The 15,389-nt window shown below is 43.2% G+C and overlaps 1 protein-coding gene across 3 annotated transcripts in view; it reads left to right on the top strand.

Annotated features, from left to right (window-relative positions):
• JAK1 (Janus kinase 1) overlaps positions 1–15,389 on the top strand; it is a 62,336-nt gene that overhangs the window by 16,611 nt on the left and 30,336 nt on the right. For 2 of the 3 annotated variants that reach the window (XM_042783871.1, XM_042783859.1), the window contains exon 2: positions 15,285–15,364. In XM_042783871.1, the coding sequence (XP_042639805.1) occupies positions 15,359–15,364 (6 nt within the window). In that variant the 5' untranslated portion in view covers positions 15,285–15,358. The remainder of the gene's footprint in view (positions 1–15,284; positions 15,365–15,389) is intronic. The other variant, XM_042783863.1, reaches the window with a different exon arrangement.

The raw sequence follows: 15,389 nt of genomic DNA, 5'->3' as shown, positions 1-15,389 counted from the left end.
TGACCAGACCTTATAGTTGTACTTTGAAGCGTGCCACTTGATACTCTGAAATACAGAGTGTATGTTACTCAGACTTTCAGCTTTAAAACATTGCATAAGAATCATAGGAGGATGATTTTGTTGTTGAAGGGAGGACCACCAAGTTACCAGGCAGCAACTGAAGAAATAGGGCAAGCAAATGTTTTCTAAAAAGAGAAATCCGTGAACTGTAAATAAACATGAGATGATTCAGCTCTACCAGAATTTTGTAGAAGAGTTAAGTAGGAGTGGTGAAGTGGAATGGGTATGAGACTTCCTGGGCAGAAAAGTACTTAGTCTACCAGCTTGAAATTGTTGTACAGGGTGAGATTCTGTCCACTGCTGTATCTCTATGTCAAATGCTAAGCGTAGTAGAATCTGTCTGGGTATGGATGAGTGTAAAGGCCAGCTTTGGCTATTCTGGGACCAAACTATCAGCAGTAGTTGTGCAGTCTGTGGTACAGACTCTCAAATCCATAACCCAGACAGGACTCCCTAAGAAAAGAGAAGTCCCACTGTTCACCATTGTACACTGAAGCCACTGATGTGTCTTACCACCTTTGAACCACTGTTGGCACAAGGCTCAGAGGTAAACATGTACAATTTACTCCTATTTAGCTGGTTAGTTAAAAATAGCATATGGATTTGTCCAAGAGATTGAATGAATTGAGTGTAAATATTTAGTTTGCTCAACAGGGTGATACTGGAATATAGCTTATAGTTGACAAAAGACTCACACCATCAATTCCCTTAATTGTAACAAGTATACCATGCCAAGCCAAAGCATTTATGGTCAATTTGGATAGTGGAAATTCAGTAGAGAACTTGATGAAGATAACTGTTAGAACTTCGGTTGGTTGAAAAAAAAAAATCTGTAATTACTGATATGGTGTCTTGAAACACCATGCTGCTTTGCTCAGATTATCAGTTTGGGTATGTGCAAACTGGTGGCATGCTTACATTTGTGTTGTTAGATGGTGGTGGTGGAGTGGACTGGATTTAGGGATTCCTTCTCAGCCCCATGTTCCTGTGCAAGTAGCTGCTTGTGGCAAAGTCTGCCTGTGCTTAAACACTAAATTGTCAGTTCCTTTAGTTGTCTCGGGAGATAAAACTGATACTAGAAGAATATCAGGGTGTTCCTCTATTGCAAGCAGAAAACAACTGTTAGATAAGACTTTAACTGCAGCAGTTGCAGCCTGGCCTTCGTACCATCTCAGCTATCCCATATTCTGAAGTCCTGTAGGAGAATCACTGTGAAGCCATGGAGGATGTGTGCTGCCTTAGTATCCAGAGAGCATGTGAGATGTGACTGACACCATGTTTACATTGAAAGGAGCAGTTGATAACTCAGTGTGTGTACACATAAGCAAAAAAGCAGTAAGCACCATCTGTAGGGTAGGACAGAGGAGGCCGAGGCAGTGGAGAAGGAGCAGCATGTGACCCTGCTATTGGAGAGCCACGGCAGTTCGGACTCTGCTTTTTGGTCAACAAAGGGAGACATAAGGATCCTTGTTATTTGGCAGAGCTTGAGTTGTCTACTCAGGCAACTTTCTAAATAGCTTCATTTGGCTTTCACCAATTGGCTTCCTTTGTTTTAAGTGGCTTCTGCCAATTTACTTGTATTTGATGGGTTTTTTTACTTGTATTTGATGGTTTTTAGAAAGGAAAGAGCCTGCAGCTGTGAAAGATGATGTTTTTTCCAGTCTTTGTCGCAGTTGGTATCAGAGAAAAAGGATTTAGGGTGAGATCTCTACCATGTCATTTCTGCATCACCTTTACGGGTGATAATTTGGGTTTACCTCCTCCTTTTAAATTAAGGTAAGCAGTATAAGGATTCATTAAAGCCTGGGAGTATAAAAGTAATTGCAAATAAACTGGAGTATATCCTGGGGGAGAGTCTGCTCATACAGATTTTGAATCTCTGTTTTAAAAAGACAAGCTTAGTTGCAGATGTCTGAGATTCCTTCTCAGTTAGAGGAAAGACTCATAAAACCTCATCCAACCTACTTCAGATTTCTGTTTCAGGATAAGATAAAATGGACGTAATTGTCTAAACTGACAATGAGAGGAGCATACAGTGTCTAGCTCAAAGGCAGATGTGTGCATTTAGCCAGATGTACGGGAAACAGGGCAACGTGCAAGTAGTGCCAGAGTCCCCCCTCAGCTCTGTCTGGAAAACTTCTTTGAACACAGTTTCTTTTTTAACGAACCATTTACCTGAGACTGAGGTGAGTAAAGGTCAGTGCAAACCGATTTTTCCACTGTTACCCGTAGTGCTTATGTGTGGGAGAAGGGGTGTAATTGCGCTTGACTTTTTGAAAAGATGAGTGCCTACCCCACTGCTTTTCAGGCAGAGACTAAACATAAACCAGTTTCAAGTTTTATCACCGTGATCCTTTCTCTCTAAAGGTGGGTTCATACACCATTCCCTGTACTCTTCTGCTTTCCATACGCTTGCAGCCACTCCTGGCTGGCATTTGGGATGTGTGGAATGAAGCATGAGAAGTCCTTGGTGGCAGGGCTGCAGCGTGCAGCACAGCAGTCCTTGCAGGGACCTTGAGGCTCAGCTGACCTGCTGCCTGCCCCGAGAAACTCTGACCTTGGTGAAATAGTGAGGAGAGTGGAAAATAAGCCAAAATTAAATCCATAAAGTGGACTGAGTGGACTTAGAAGAGAGACTTCAGTGTTGTGTTGCACTTTGCTAAGGACAAGCCAGTTGACTAGTTGCAGTTCCTTCCTCTGACTAATAGAGATAAATGTGTTTGCAGCTAACTTAATGCAGGTGTACTCTGGTGATTAGTCAATAATAAAAAGTAATTGCTATGTGTGTTTATCCCAACAGGTGGACAATAAAGAACTGTATTTCCTACTCGTTTTAAAAAATGTCTCAATGGCAGTAAATCTTTCTCATCTCCAGTCACACATATGTTGAAAACTACACATGGATATGAGTATTCCAGTGGATGCATACAGCACTGGCTGAGAAGTAGGTGTTTAAATTAAAAGCTGAAAAATACAACTAGCTTCAAATAGCAATGTCAGAACTTGACTTTGGTTTTCCTTTCCTTCCTTCTGGTCTCCATCATGCTGGTAGGAACCAGTAGGAAATGCCCTTTAAATTGAAATGCCATTTAATGGAGCGGTGCAATGTGAGGAAGCAGTCGTAAGGCTGCTGGCGCAGTGCTGCCTTGGGCCTGCTGGCATCTCCTGAACGCCCATCCCTGCTGCAGCCCCTTGAATTTGGTTCTGTGAGATTTCTCTTGAGCCAAAAGAAAACCCACCAAAGGGTGGGTAGCTGAGCTGCCAAATAGGCCTCATTGGTTTGCTTCAGCATCCGTGGATAACAAAATACAGTGTCTGGAAAATTACATTAGGACTTGTTAGCTGAAATGATAAACTACCTGCAGAGACCAATCCTATTCTGAAGCCCACCTGCTCAGATGTGTACTGACCTCTACATTCAGCCTTTGCTTTTCAGAAAAGATCTAAAAGCAAAAACATTTGACCCACTTCCTGGTGCTTGCAGTTTGGGGAGCGGATCTTCTGTGAGCATTCAGCTCTCTTGTCCCAGCGTATGGGTCCCGTCCCCAGGTGTCATGTGTGGAAGTAGAAGTGGGACTGTTGGAGGCCTCTTCCTTGGGTTGGCTGATTTTTAACACAAAGTGCTAAGCTAGTCACTCTCTTCTCACTTTTCTAAACTTATAACATTTGTTCTATACATACAGAAGCAGTATAGTCCAGTAACTTTTTTTCACTTTCCATTGAGCATGTCTCTTGTGCACCTGTGTGGCTAAATATAGATTTTTTTTTTTTTTTTTTTTGCTTTACTGTTTATTTGAGTGTTAATTAACCTGAATGATTTCCATTTTTAAATAACTCCTCCTTGCTACATCTACCATTGTTGGAACATTTACCCTCAATTTCTCAACTGCTTTAGCACTAGTGAGCCCAGTATACCTCTTATTTCCAGACTTGGTGACTGCCGTTTGCTGTAGTGAAACGAATGAAGTCCAGTATCTGAGAAAGCAAAATCTTCTTCAAAATACAGTAGTTCATAGATACGATAAGGTTGAAATGCTACCTTAACTAGCTCTCCCTCATTACTTTCTCAGCAAATAGGTTTTAGTTGGAGGTCACTGTGTTTGATTTTCAAAGCTCTGGGTGGCATTGGCATAGCTGTAGAGCTCATTTCTTTCTGTAAATTAGTCTCAGATGGCTGTGGCTTTCCATGGCAACACTTGCTAACTCATTTGCAGGATAACATCTGTGTATAAATTATTTCACAACCAACAAAAAATGATCCATTTATAGGAAGGAGCAGCTTCCCCCTAGACTGAGGTATTGGTAGCTCACTGTGCAGGACGCTCTGGTGCCCTGCACTTGTGTGACAATGTGCGGTGGCACAGGGTGGCTGATGGGATGGACAGAGAAAGTTGGAATCGTTCTGCTTAGTCATGGAGAGGACAGCTACAACTTGTTTACAGATGCAGGTGGTGGTCTGCATGATGCAGCAGAAGTCACAGTGCAGCTTATATCTGGCAGGGGAGGAGGTAATGTTGCTTTTCAGACTAGTGCTGCTAGCTTTCTATACCTAGAAACACAGTCAGGAGTTGAGCTTTTTTTGTTTTTGACAGTAGGAGGGCTTCGCACTGTGGAGAAAGACGAGCTGGAGTCCTATCAAGTCCTCAGTGAAGGAACGCTGAGTGAGTGCTAGCAGTTAGTTGGTATTGCCATATTCTTCTCTTGGGCAGTTATTGGGAGAAAGGAGGGGGAGAGAAAAACTGAAGTGAAGCTCTGTTTCTTCCTCTTGCTGATTTTCTCTCTGCCAGGTGGCAGGTTTTCCAGGAATTAGGATCTGTCCGAAGGACAGAGGTACCACCTAGAAGTTCTTTGATGATGATGATGCATGTTTTTCTTTCTTGGTTTCAGTAGTTGTGGTGGTTGCAGCATAGCCACATGCTGATCTGTGCAGTTAGGTCGACCTAACTGAAAGAAAGGTGTGCTGCTGCTAGAGAAGCTTGGTGAGATTGTGTGGAGGAGAAGGAGGTTGACGACTTGTTTGGTAGCTGTATGTAAGGCTGTACCTCAGAGTTTTTTGCCGAACTAGATTAACTTGGAGCCCTATCAGTAAAACCAGAGGTAATCTGTGCTCAGATCTGAAATCCTGTTGCAAGTTTTCTTGTTGCTCCATTCCTGTTCTGTTTTACTCTATGTGACAGCCTTTACAGATGTTTTTGCACTGTGATTTACGGGACCACAGAGCTACAATTAGCACCTCCTCCGCTACCGGAGCACCTGCTGCTTTACAGAGATTTCAGCACTTCAAATCTCAGCCTTTTACTTTGTTGCGTCGGAACTATATATATAGTGCCTAACAGAATAGGCTTTAGTTAAGATGCTATCTATAACCCTGAGACTGTTTTTGTACCATCTAGCCATACCTTCTGCAACCAGAATTGCATGCAGTGTTCCAGTTGGGGCTACCAGCATTACAGCAGGGTGATTTTAACTTAAGATGAGCAGAGAACAGAGGGCTAAGAGACTTTTGAAGATCAAATTGCTCTTGCTGTGGATAGCAAATCCCAAGTTTGCTATGAAATTATATGGTTTTGCAATTCTATTATAGAAAGAATGTTTGTTGGTTAGGGGTTGTCTTTGGTGGTGGTTTGCTCTGAACAGAAAGGCAAAGATAACTGGTAAAGTTTTGTTTGCTTTTGTTTATGAATTGTTTTAAATGGTGGGCCCTTAAGACTGAACTTTAACAATATCTTCTTACCACATTAGAAAAAAAAAAAAAAAAGGCAAACCATCAAAAAACACTTACCAAAGTGCAAAGCCACCACAGGAAGCATGCGACTACCAGAAATCTTTGTGAACAAAGCAATCTAGGGGATTCAAGTGTCTTGCCATATGCAAAGTAGATGTTGACCACATCGTTAGAACTCTTTAAGGCCTTTATAAGTGATTTAAGTGCTCATGGCAACAAGTTAGTGACACTTATTTTTAAACCAGGTAGAATACAGAGAGGTGCCAGTATTTCGATTTGTTCTTCTGAGGGCTGTCGTGGTCAGCTTGAAGTTGCTCTTCACCGTCAGTAATTCCTGCTCCTCAGGAGGTGCTGGAGTGTCAGTGCTACTTCTGGGCAGCTCAGCCCCATTGCAGGATGATGCTGGGATAAAGAAATTTTGCTGTAGCAAAAGCTCCTCTCTCATCTGTTACTTCTCTTGAGACCAGGTGGCCTCCATGCCTGTGGTGGCTGATGGTGAGGGATGGCGTAGGGGGATGAGGAGGGAGTGTGGGGCTTGCTTGCAGTCCCTCTTTGCTGCCACCATCATAATGTGCAGCCTGTGCAGTTAGTGCTGCCCAGCCCCGGGGAGGAGGAAGCAGGGGGTGGAGAGAACTGGGACAAGAGTCTCCATTTTGTGATACGATTTGAAAATGAAGCAGGTTAAGAGCATCTGTAGCTGCTCTCAAGGAAGTGGCTACATGGCTGAACACGAGGGAGATGGCTGTGTGTGGTTACTGTGTTGGGACCTTTGCTAGAGTGGTCTGTGAACAGCCGGTTAGTCTCGGAGGAGGGGGAGCTTTGCAGTAGCTCTGTGGTCACTAAGAAGTCCCAGCCCCTTTGCATGTTTTACATACTCTCAAACTAGAAAGCTGTAGCGTGTGTGAAATCCTCCCACTCAGGCTGTTGGTATTTGGAGGAACTATTGCTTCCAGTTCTGCCTCTCGTGTTAGAGGCTGCAGAGTGGGACGTGGGAGACCCAAGCTAGTTACCAATACTGGTCCCAATTTCCTGAGTAAGTGGGCAAGTCATTTAATTTCTCCTTCTCTACTCATTTACAGAAGAGACATGCTGATACTGTTTCTTATGCCGTCTCACTACTCCTGATTTTGCTAGACATCAGCTGTTTGCTTGTTTTGGTTTGTTTTTTACTAGAGATCTAAGATATGATCGGAAGTCCGGGTGTTGTCATCATAAATCTAAGCTTGCTTTTTCCTTAAAAGCAAGTGAAATGTAGGATTTCCTTGTTGAGGAGCGTCACTGGATTGTGGAGATGTTCATTGTACCTGAAGGGATGTATCATCTCAGTGTTATGCTAAAGGTGATGTAGTAGTTTTGCAATGGGGGGTGGTACAAACAGCCCCCTCCCAGGTACACTTCCAGTCTAAATAATTACCCAGAACAACAGTGTGGTGTCAGGATGGCACGTCTAGGACATGGGGTTTGTCTCTTCTCTGCATGCACAGACTGCTGAGCAAAGGAAATCAGTTAAGTGCATAAGGTGGAGATGGGATGGACTGTGGCTTATAAAAGTTGTGAGAACTTGGAGGAGAACCTGTAGATGCATAGCAAGTTCCCAGCCATTGGGTTTCTTCATCAAACATTTCAGCATGGTGACATCTCTGAGATTTTAAGACTCGGGAGAGCAGGACACCATGACCTCTCTTGGTCCAGTCCGGTTAAAGAGGGGATTTGTTCTGCAGTTGCAGGCCTTCATCTGGAAGACCTGGATGATGAAAGTGCTTCATCTCCCTCCTGGTGGCTTTTCATGCTTAGGAAAACTGCTGATAGTTCCTAAATGTTGAGGGAGCAAAGGGACCTCAAATTACTAGGTGGTTTTGTGGAGGAAGAAGGTAGGTGTTGAAGCTTCATAGAAGTCCTGTCACATTGTTGGACAATCAATCCCTCTTGTGCTCCTAAACCCCAGCACATGCTTGGCCAGATGGCTGCTCTTGCCACGTACGTGCACGGCATGGCGAGTTGTGTGATGGCGTTAGCCCGCTGTGGTCTTTCACTCGGCAGAGAGCGTCACGTGTTGCAGTGGTTTTTCTTCCATTCTATATTTTTTTCCACCCCTGCCTTTCTGATGGATCTGTGCAATGACCCCAGCCTGTTTTCTTCCCTTGGAAGAGGTAGAGCTGTTCCCTAGGCTTCAGCACCTTCTCATAAACCCAAGTGCTGTGCTGACTTCTGGCTTGCATGTATGACCAAAGACACTCGAGTTGAAAGAGTTACCGTTCAATGTACGTGACCTTGTGTTCACACTCTCTCTGCTGCTGTTGTGAGGCACATTACATTAGCTGTCACTGAAGTTTTAGCTTTTAACTAGGGCATGAAGGGCACAGGTACAGTCTTGCCATGTCCAGTTTTGGTGACCTGACAAGGATCACTTGCCAGGTAAGCCCAGAAGGAACAAGCTTTGTACACCCTTAACACATTGTCTAAGAAAACCTAGATTCGGAGCGCTCTGCCACACTGACTGATTTTCCTGAAAATTTTTCCACACATCTGAACTGAACTTCAGGAAACCCCTTAAATCAGTGCAATGCCACCAGGAAGAGGCCGCTTTTCCTGAAGATCTGCTTCATTGCTGGGAAGATGACGTGGCTCTTTGCCAGCAAACTTCCATCACATCTGAAAGGTGCAAACTGCTAGCTGCATGCTAGCACAGGCACTGAGAGGGGATATAGGTGAGCAGCATGGAGGAGAACATAAAGGAAGGAAAAGGATCATTAATGCTGTGTCCCAGGCAGGAATAAAACCAGATAGTCTGTGTAAATCTCTTTAAGCCTGGAATCCCCCTTTGGTCCCGTTAGCATCAGTCTTAGAAACAAAGTTATTTTTTTGATGGTTGGCTTGTGGGGAAAAAAAAATGTGAATTAACTTTCCTCTACTTTGTGTATAATAGGTTTTGGAGTATTGTCTACATGGTAATTACATAAAAATCATGTTGTTTGGTAGGTTTCTGTGATGGCTTGAAGCTTGATATGTGACTATATTTGCCTCCGAGGAAATTGATACCGCTTTAGCTGAAACGTGGTTAGTATTAACTGTACAACGATTTAGTAATGGATTGTAAGCTTCTCAAGAATTGTATCATTTAAATTTATTATTATACCAGAAATCATGAATGAGAAGGGATTAAGTACACATTTATAGCTTAGAAGCAAGCTATAAAAATTGTTGGTCACTATTCCTCTCACAGAAGCCCAATCTGTATCCAAAGGAACATCAGGCTGGAAAGATCAAGTAATAGAGAGGAAAATGTGACTTCATGTTTGTGTGCATGCTCACGTATCTGCAACAGCAGTTGGAGATGGGACAATAAAGGTGGTAAATTAACATGCAGCTTTCTGAGCGACCTGAAAAACTTCTTCCTACATAGGTGACACGTCACGAAATTCAGAGAAGTAGCTGAAATTGCATTGGAAAAGCACAGGAAATGATCATGGTTAGTTCTCATAGTGCAATAGTGAATTGAGTGGGTTCATAAAGCACTGGGTCTGGTTCAAAGCAGTCAGTAAGTGAACGCAACAGGAGTCTTGCCTCCTCTGCTTTTCAGAGGTAAATTGCTAAAAATGGAAAAATATAACGTGCTAATACAAGCATGCGAATAATGCAGGCTGGCTGACATACCCAATCATATGCACCCTGTTTTTCAGTTCTGAAGAACTTTGCTGCGTGTTACCTATTTTTGCTGAAAATTTCCATTATATGTGCTCTCAGCCTGATTGTTAAAACAAAGTTGTACAACACACACCAGTCATCGCAGAATGAATACTATAGAAAAACCCAAGGGGAATTAGTAATTCTGGTTTTGGGGCAGAGATAAACAGCATATGGTGAGATCACTCTGAGCAGCAGAATAGAAGGAAATAAATACTGAATTGCACGTTCCGTGAAAGAGTCCTGTGGGGGGAAAAAAAAAAAAAAAACCAGCGTGTGATCACATACATAAAGATGATGAAATATTACATATGCATAGAAAGAACCCAAATACAGTTAAAAAGGCAACCTCATTCTGCCCTGTGGCATTTGGGTTCTTGAATTTCCAGAAAGAATACTTAAAAGCTATTTTTTTGTTCGGTATGACTGGAAAGAAACATCCCCAGAAAAGAGCACTGATCGTAGTTATTATAGTTAATGTTAATTTTTTTTTTTTTTTTTTTTTTTTTTTTTAGCAAATGAGAGTGTTGAGAGCTGAGTTAGTGTAGGGAGCTGATCCACAGGTCAGAAGACAACATGGGCAGCAGGGAGGGAGGTGCTGAACCAATTGCTGTCCTCAGACTTATTTGGCAGGAGCTCTGTATACAGTCCTGTTCTACTTTAATTAAAAAGTTCTACTTTTTTCTTTACAATAGCTCTAGTTAATCGAGTCTGGTCCAACCTTTGCCTGCTGTGGTGGTGGTTGTACCTTCCCAGGGCTGCTGTAGGAGGGTGGTTGGTCAGCGGTGCGACAGCGCCTTCAGTGATTTGGGATTTTAATGTGCTGCTTCGTCACTGTTCTCTATCGTATCCATACTGTCATTTTCTCATGTTAAAATTTATGAAGCAGAGTGCCTGGTTTTATTTTAAACGAGTCTCTGATAGGTTATGCTACATTAGATGCATGTCCCGTGCTGTATGGAGCTGTGACAAGTTTCTGTACTAGTGTTGAAAAAATAACAATAATTGAGAACTTTCGGGCTGACATAAGCTATGAATACTACAAAAATGGCATGCCCTGCACGCCTAAGGAAAGTCTATCTGATACTTTCTTAGCATAAGCAATCATAAACATTCCCTGGCTCCGTCCCCGTCATGAAACCAGAAACTAAATTGGTTGAGAGGGCAGAAAAGAGGAAGAACTTGCAAATGGTGCTTCAGACCGAATTCAGGTTTGGTCAGATTTTAAATCTTGGATTTTCCTCTCCTCACATTTTAGGGACTTTTGCCCCTCAAACAAACCTTCCATCTTTGCATTTTGCTTTCATGGTCTTTGCTTATGGTAGGAGTGTGGATAGCACAGGGGGGGTGGCGTAGCCAGGCCGGTGGGGGGGGGTCAGCAGTGCTGGCTGGAGTCTCATTTTCCTCTCAGAACTCCCCCAAATGAACAGGAAGCAAAACACGCGTTTTAAATCCAAGTGGGTCTCAGTGTGCAGGTTTGCCTCAGGTTAAGCGTGAATGTGCGCTGGGGGGGGGAGGTTCTTCTCCAAACCTGTACACGTTTTGTGATTTCCCTTTGCCTGTTAAAATGTTTTATGAACAGAAATCAAAAGGTGCTGGGTCCGTGGGATCCGGCTGGGATGGGACAGCAGCTTTCTGGCAGTGGAGGGCATTTCTCCTGGCAGGCACAGTGGCTCTGCTTGCATCTCCTCCATGTCACAGAGCTTCTACTTTGGGAATTGCTGCAGCTATGCTGGGAGAAATTTAAGTGTGTCCCACTGAGAGCGAGAAAACAGTTGGGGTAAAAACCCAGAAATGCCTTGTCTCCATGAGGAGCCTAAGCTATGTGGCATCTATAGCCTTGTTTGAGCTCAGGTGAGACTTTTTCTTAAAAATGCCCAATGGAGCTTGGAGCCAGTGTCTGTTGGTCTCTGACGTCTTGAAGTGTCTCCCAGCTGACAGTTTTATCCTCTTTCCTTACCTAAGGGAAGCTCTTTTTGTGTTTCAGGGTATTTTTGTCGAGGGGGACTCTTGGCAGAGCCAGGTGCAGATGTCCCAGCTTCACAGGAGGCTTCAGAGCCAGGCAGGCTTTCCTGGGCTTCTCCTTCCACAACTGTGGATTAACTTTTTCCTTCTGGTTCAAGGAAGATTTGAAAATTGTTTCTAAAGTATTTAATTTATGCCTTCACCTTTTCTTTCCTTGATTTTTGAGGCATACAGAAGTTTAAAGGGGTTATTTAACAGTGTTGTACATTTGGTTTTTTCCCCTAGAAATGGGGGACTATTGGGCTTGGACCACTCTGCTTTTTAGTAAAGAGATCTTGACTGTGGGAAGTCATAGGCAGGAACTTGAGTTTTTACCAAATATTATTCTGTTCCAAAAATGTGTTTAGGTCTTAATAGTCCAATAGCCAAACCAGAAACAAAACTGCTTTTGAACATCCCACCTTTTAGAATTCCCACTCCCTATTTTTTAACTTTTCATCTTTCTGATACCAAAATTTTGTGGGGGCTTCATCTGCATATGAGAAAAAAATACTTTCTGTGGGCCCAAATCTGTTTGTTTGACCTCATTCAAATAAATTAGCTGTGAGTTTTGGCAACTGTGGGTACCTGGTTTTGGTTTTGTGCCGGTGTGCACCTGAAGTCACTAATTTTGTGGTTGTAACCTCAGCGCAAAGGATGAATCGTTGTCCCCCTCTGCTGGTGGTGCACCTGGCTGGGGATTTGCTCACCCTGCCAGCTAGCTGAGTTACTCTGCAACTGAAATGCAGACTTTTGAGGTGGCAGGTATTTGTGTATACCTTGGTCAGGATTTTTAATGACCAGAGAAACCCTTTGGGGAGCGCTCAAAATGCTATAATGCAGGTGGAGTTAATAAACAGTATCTTGAGAAGAGCCATCCTACCTTCTCCTGGATGTTTTGCAGAACGCATCCCAAAAGACTCATTCCACTTTGAGAAACAGAAATCGGGCGAAGAGAAAACGTGCTTTGAAAAAGGCAAATGCTGTCCTATCAGTCAGACTCGCAGCAGAGACTGAGTGCATCCCCATCGTGCTGCGTTGTGTCCCCTGGAGTAGTACTACTCCAAGGGCATGGGTTAAGTGCTGAGAAATGCTGCAAGAATGAGCAGGGGCAAGTGGAGCTTGTTGTGCAGGAAGAAACCAGTGGAGCATGGTGCAAACAAAGCAAAATGCAGTCTGAGAAGGGATGCAACTGGTATCTCTGAGTTCATCAGCGAAACATTCACGAGAGAGGGAGTTAATCCGGACAAGATACACAAAACACAAAGGTCCACTGAGGCTCTGAAACCTTTTAAGTGGGAAAGGGTCAAAATCCCCTTCAGATTTCCGAGATGAAGCGCGAGGGGTGTGTAATGTGGTGTCTAAGATCGAGAGAGACCGAAGGCGATGGTCGTGGGGATCCCTGAGTCACCCAGGGGGGCTGGGGGAGCCTTGCACGGGGGATGCTCGCACGGCGGGTCTGGGGCAGCGAGGGCCGCTGAACCGCTGTCCTGGCCAGCACCGGCTGCCGTGGCCCCTGTGTGCCCTGGTAGTACTGGGTAGGCCTGGTGAGAGGTGCTGCTGCTAAGGCAGGGCAGGAATTTGTCTTGTTCAAGGGAGAGTTTTTGGAAGATTAAGATGCGTTTTTAAAAAGGTGGATTCCTGTCACTGAGCATGGGAATATCTGGGAAACTCATTAGTAAATAGTAAATTAGAGATTAGACATTGGTTGGTTTAGTTCAGCCCCAGAAGCATATTGTAAATGAAGCAGCATTTAAGGTTCTTCTGTATTCTGAGAATTGCTGCCATGATTAGAACCAAGAGTGTGAGCTATTAAACAAAACCAAAGAATGCTTTGTTGAAAATCAACAAATTTGATTTATGAATCTGCAAAGAGGCAATGGTTTTATTTTTCCATTCACATTTTGAAATGTCTGGATAATCTTTGTAATATTGGGCCCACACAGACATTAAAATATATTGAGTTTCAGATATGTCGTTTAAAAGGGAGTGTTTTCAATTAGATTAAAGCTAATATCTTTAACCTTTTGCATTTAAATTTTCTGGTGCTGTGCAGAAATAATTACTGGCTTGTCTGCATGTTCCAGTAATCATGTTCTCAATTACTTCTTCCCCATATTATTGCTGAGGGAATGTGTCTTGAAACTCAAATTTAGTATTAAAGTGGCATGGATGGAAGGAACATGCAATTTCATTGTAAATACATGCTGTGCTGTTAAATGTTACTCTTTCTATGATAGTATCACGTCTGCTGGGTGCTTTCCAAGCGCAAGGGAAGCTTGCACAGCAGTGTCAGACTTTCTCCAGACTAAGCCTAAGGCTTATAAAGCAGTATTTGTTGAAATCTGCTATATCGGATTAAGGCCCAACACTGTTGCAGCAAACACACAGTTAGTTGAAGTATATTTTGGCAGAGATAGGGGAGAAGAGAAAAAGGGAGAGATGAAGAGTACAAATGGAGGAATCTTTCAGCCTCAGATGAGTGATGGGCGACGTTTACCAAGCCATCCATACTGCCACATTTAGTTAGACATGTTTTGTCACGTTTAGTTTACTGTTACTCTTAGTGACTACCCCAGGAGACTCAAGTGGGATGGTTTCCCCTTGAGAGCATGGAGCTGTGTGTGGCTGGCAGACAGCGCTGTGGGACCACTGCCAGAGCACAGGAGTCTCTCCAGAGATGCAGAACAGAATCCTACATCTTTCTTTTCTACAAGAAGTCCAGACTCCTTCCCCATCTGGCTTATTCCCATGTCAGTGGGAGAGGAGCAGCCTGTCCACCTTTGGAAAGGAACATACTGACATGCCTTCCATGCGTGCCAGCTCTTTAACTGATGCTCCATGCTCTGCTGTCAGGACTGGGACTAACTTGCCAAGTTAGTTGCTGAGACTTCTTGCCAGCACCCATTCTTCCCCTCTCTGCTTCTTAAGTATTCCTGTAGCATCGTGTTGATTTTTACAGCCCTGGCATAAGACAGTACTTCAAATAAAGGCACTTTCACCCCTGTCATTAAAAAAAAAGATGGTATTGGTATTTTCCAGCTTTGCTTCAGGTGACAAGGGTAATCTGTAACTATGGGTGGGAGTAGTTTTGCAAACCAGCCTCAGAATACTGAGGTGGTTTGTGGTGTTAAATAAGGCTGAAAGCAAAAATGTAGGCTCTTAGAAGGTGCCCCTGCAGCTTGAAGGCACTGAAGTCATGGGCTGTGCTCCTTGTGAACAAGGTACTGCTGAGAGAAATACAACCTTTGCAATGATAGTCCCTCGAGTAGCTTCCTTATTCTCTATTGCCTGTGCAAGGTTCTGTGCTTTTCATAGAGCAAAGGAGAATAAAACAAAGACCAGTCCAGAAAAGGAGGAAACAGTAGAGACTAGGGAATAATTGGAATTAGTAATATGTAGTTAAAAATCTGAAGAATTAAGTGACTTCGAAAGCTGTGAAGGAGGTAAAGCAAAAAGAAGAATGCTCTTTTGGTGTCACAGCTAAGGGTTGCAGTGAGTGTGACACCAAGCTGGTAGTTGATGCTCTGAAAATATAAAAAAAAACCCCAGTGAATAATCAAGTCTTTCCCTCTGTTTTTTGTTTGCATCTCAGCCAGTGCCCCCAAAAGAAATCAGTAGGCTTACATAGGCTCCTAGATGCTTGCTATGACTTTCTTTCTTTGAGACTAGATCCAGATCTCATTTGTATTAATGGAAAGATTCCTTTGGATTGCAAGTAGCATTTTATCAGCATAACCATATATTTTTGTGCCTCGAACTGTACAAAGCCATTCCTGACAATTTAATTTTTTTTTTTTTTTTTTGTCAGCCAGAGTCAAGTTGCTCTTGGAGAGTGTGAAGATAATCCATTTCAATTGCATAGAGGATCAGTCAGTCACATAAATGCAGGTGTGTTAACATTTGAGGTTTGGTT

Source organism: Tyto alba, unplaced genomic scaffold (assembly GCF_018691265.1).
Source record: "Tyto alba isolate M040663 unplaced genomic scaffold, T.alba_DEE_v4.0 Super-Scaffold_1000006, whole genome shotgun sequence".
NCBI lineage: Eukaryota > Metazoa > Chordata > Aves > Strigiformes > Tytonidae > Tyto > Tyto alba.
Note: the sequence above shows the minus strand (reverse complement) of the source record. Positions and strands in the feature narration are given on the sequence as shown.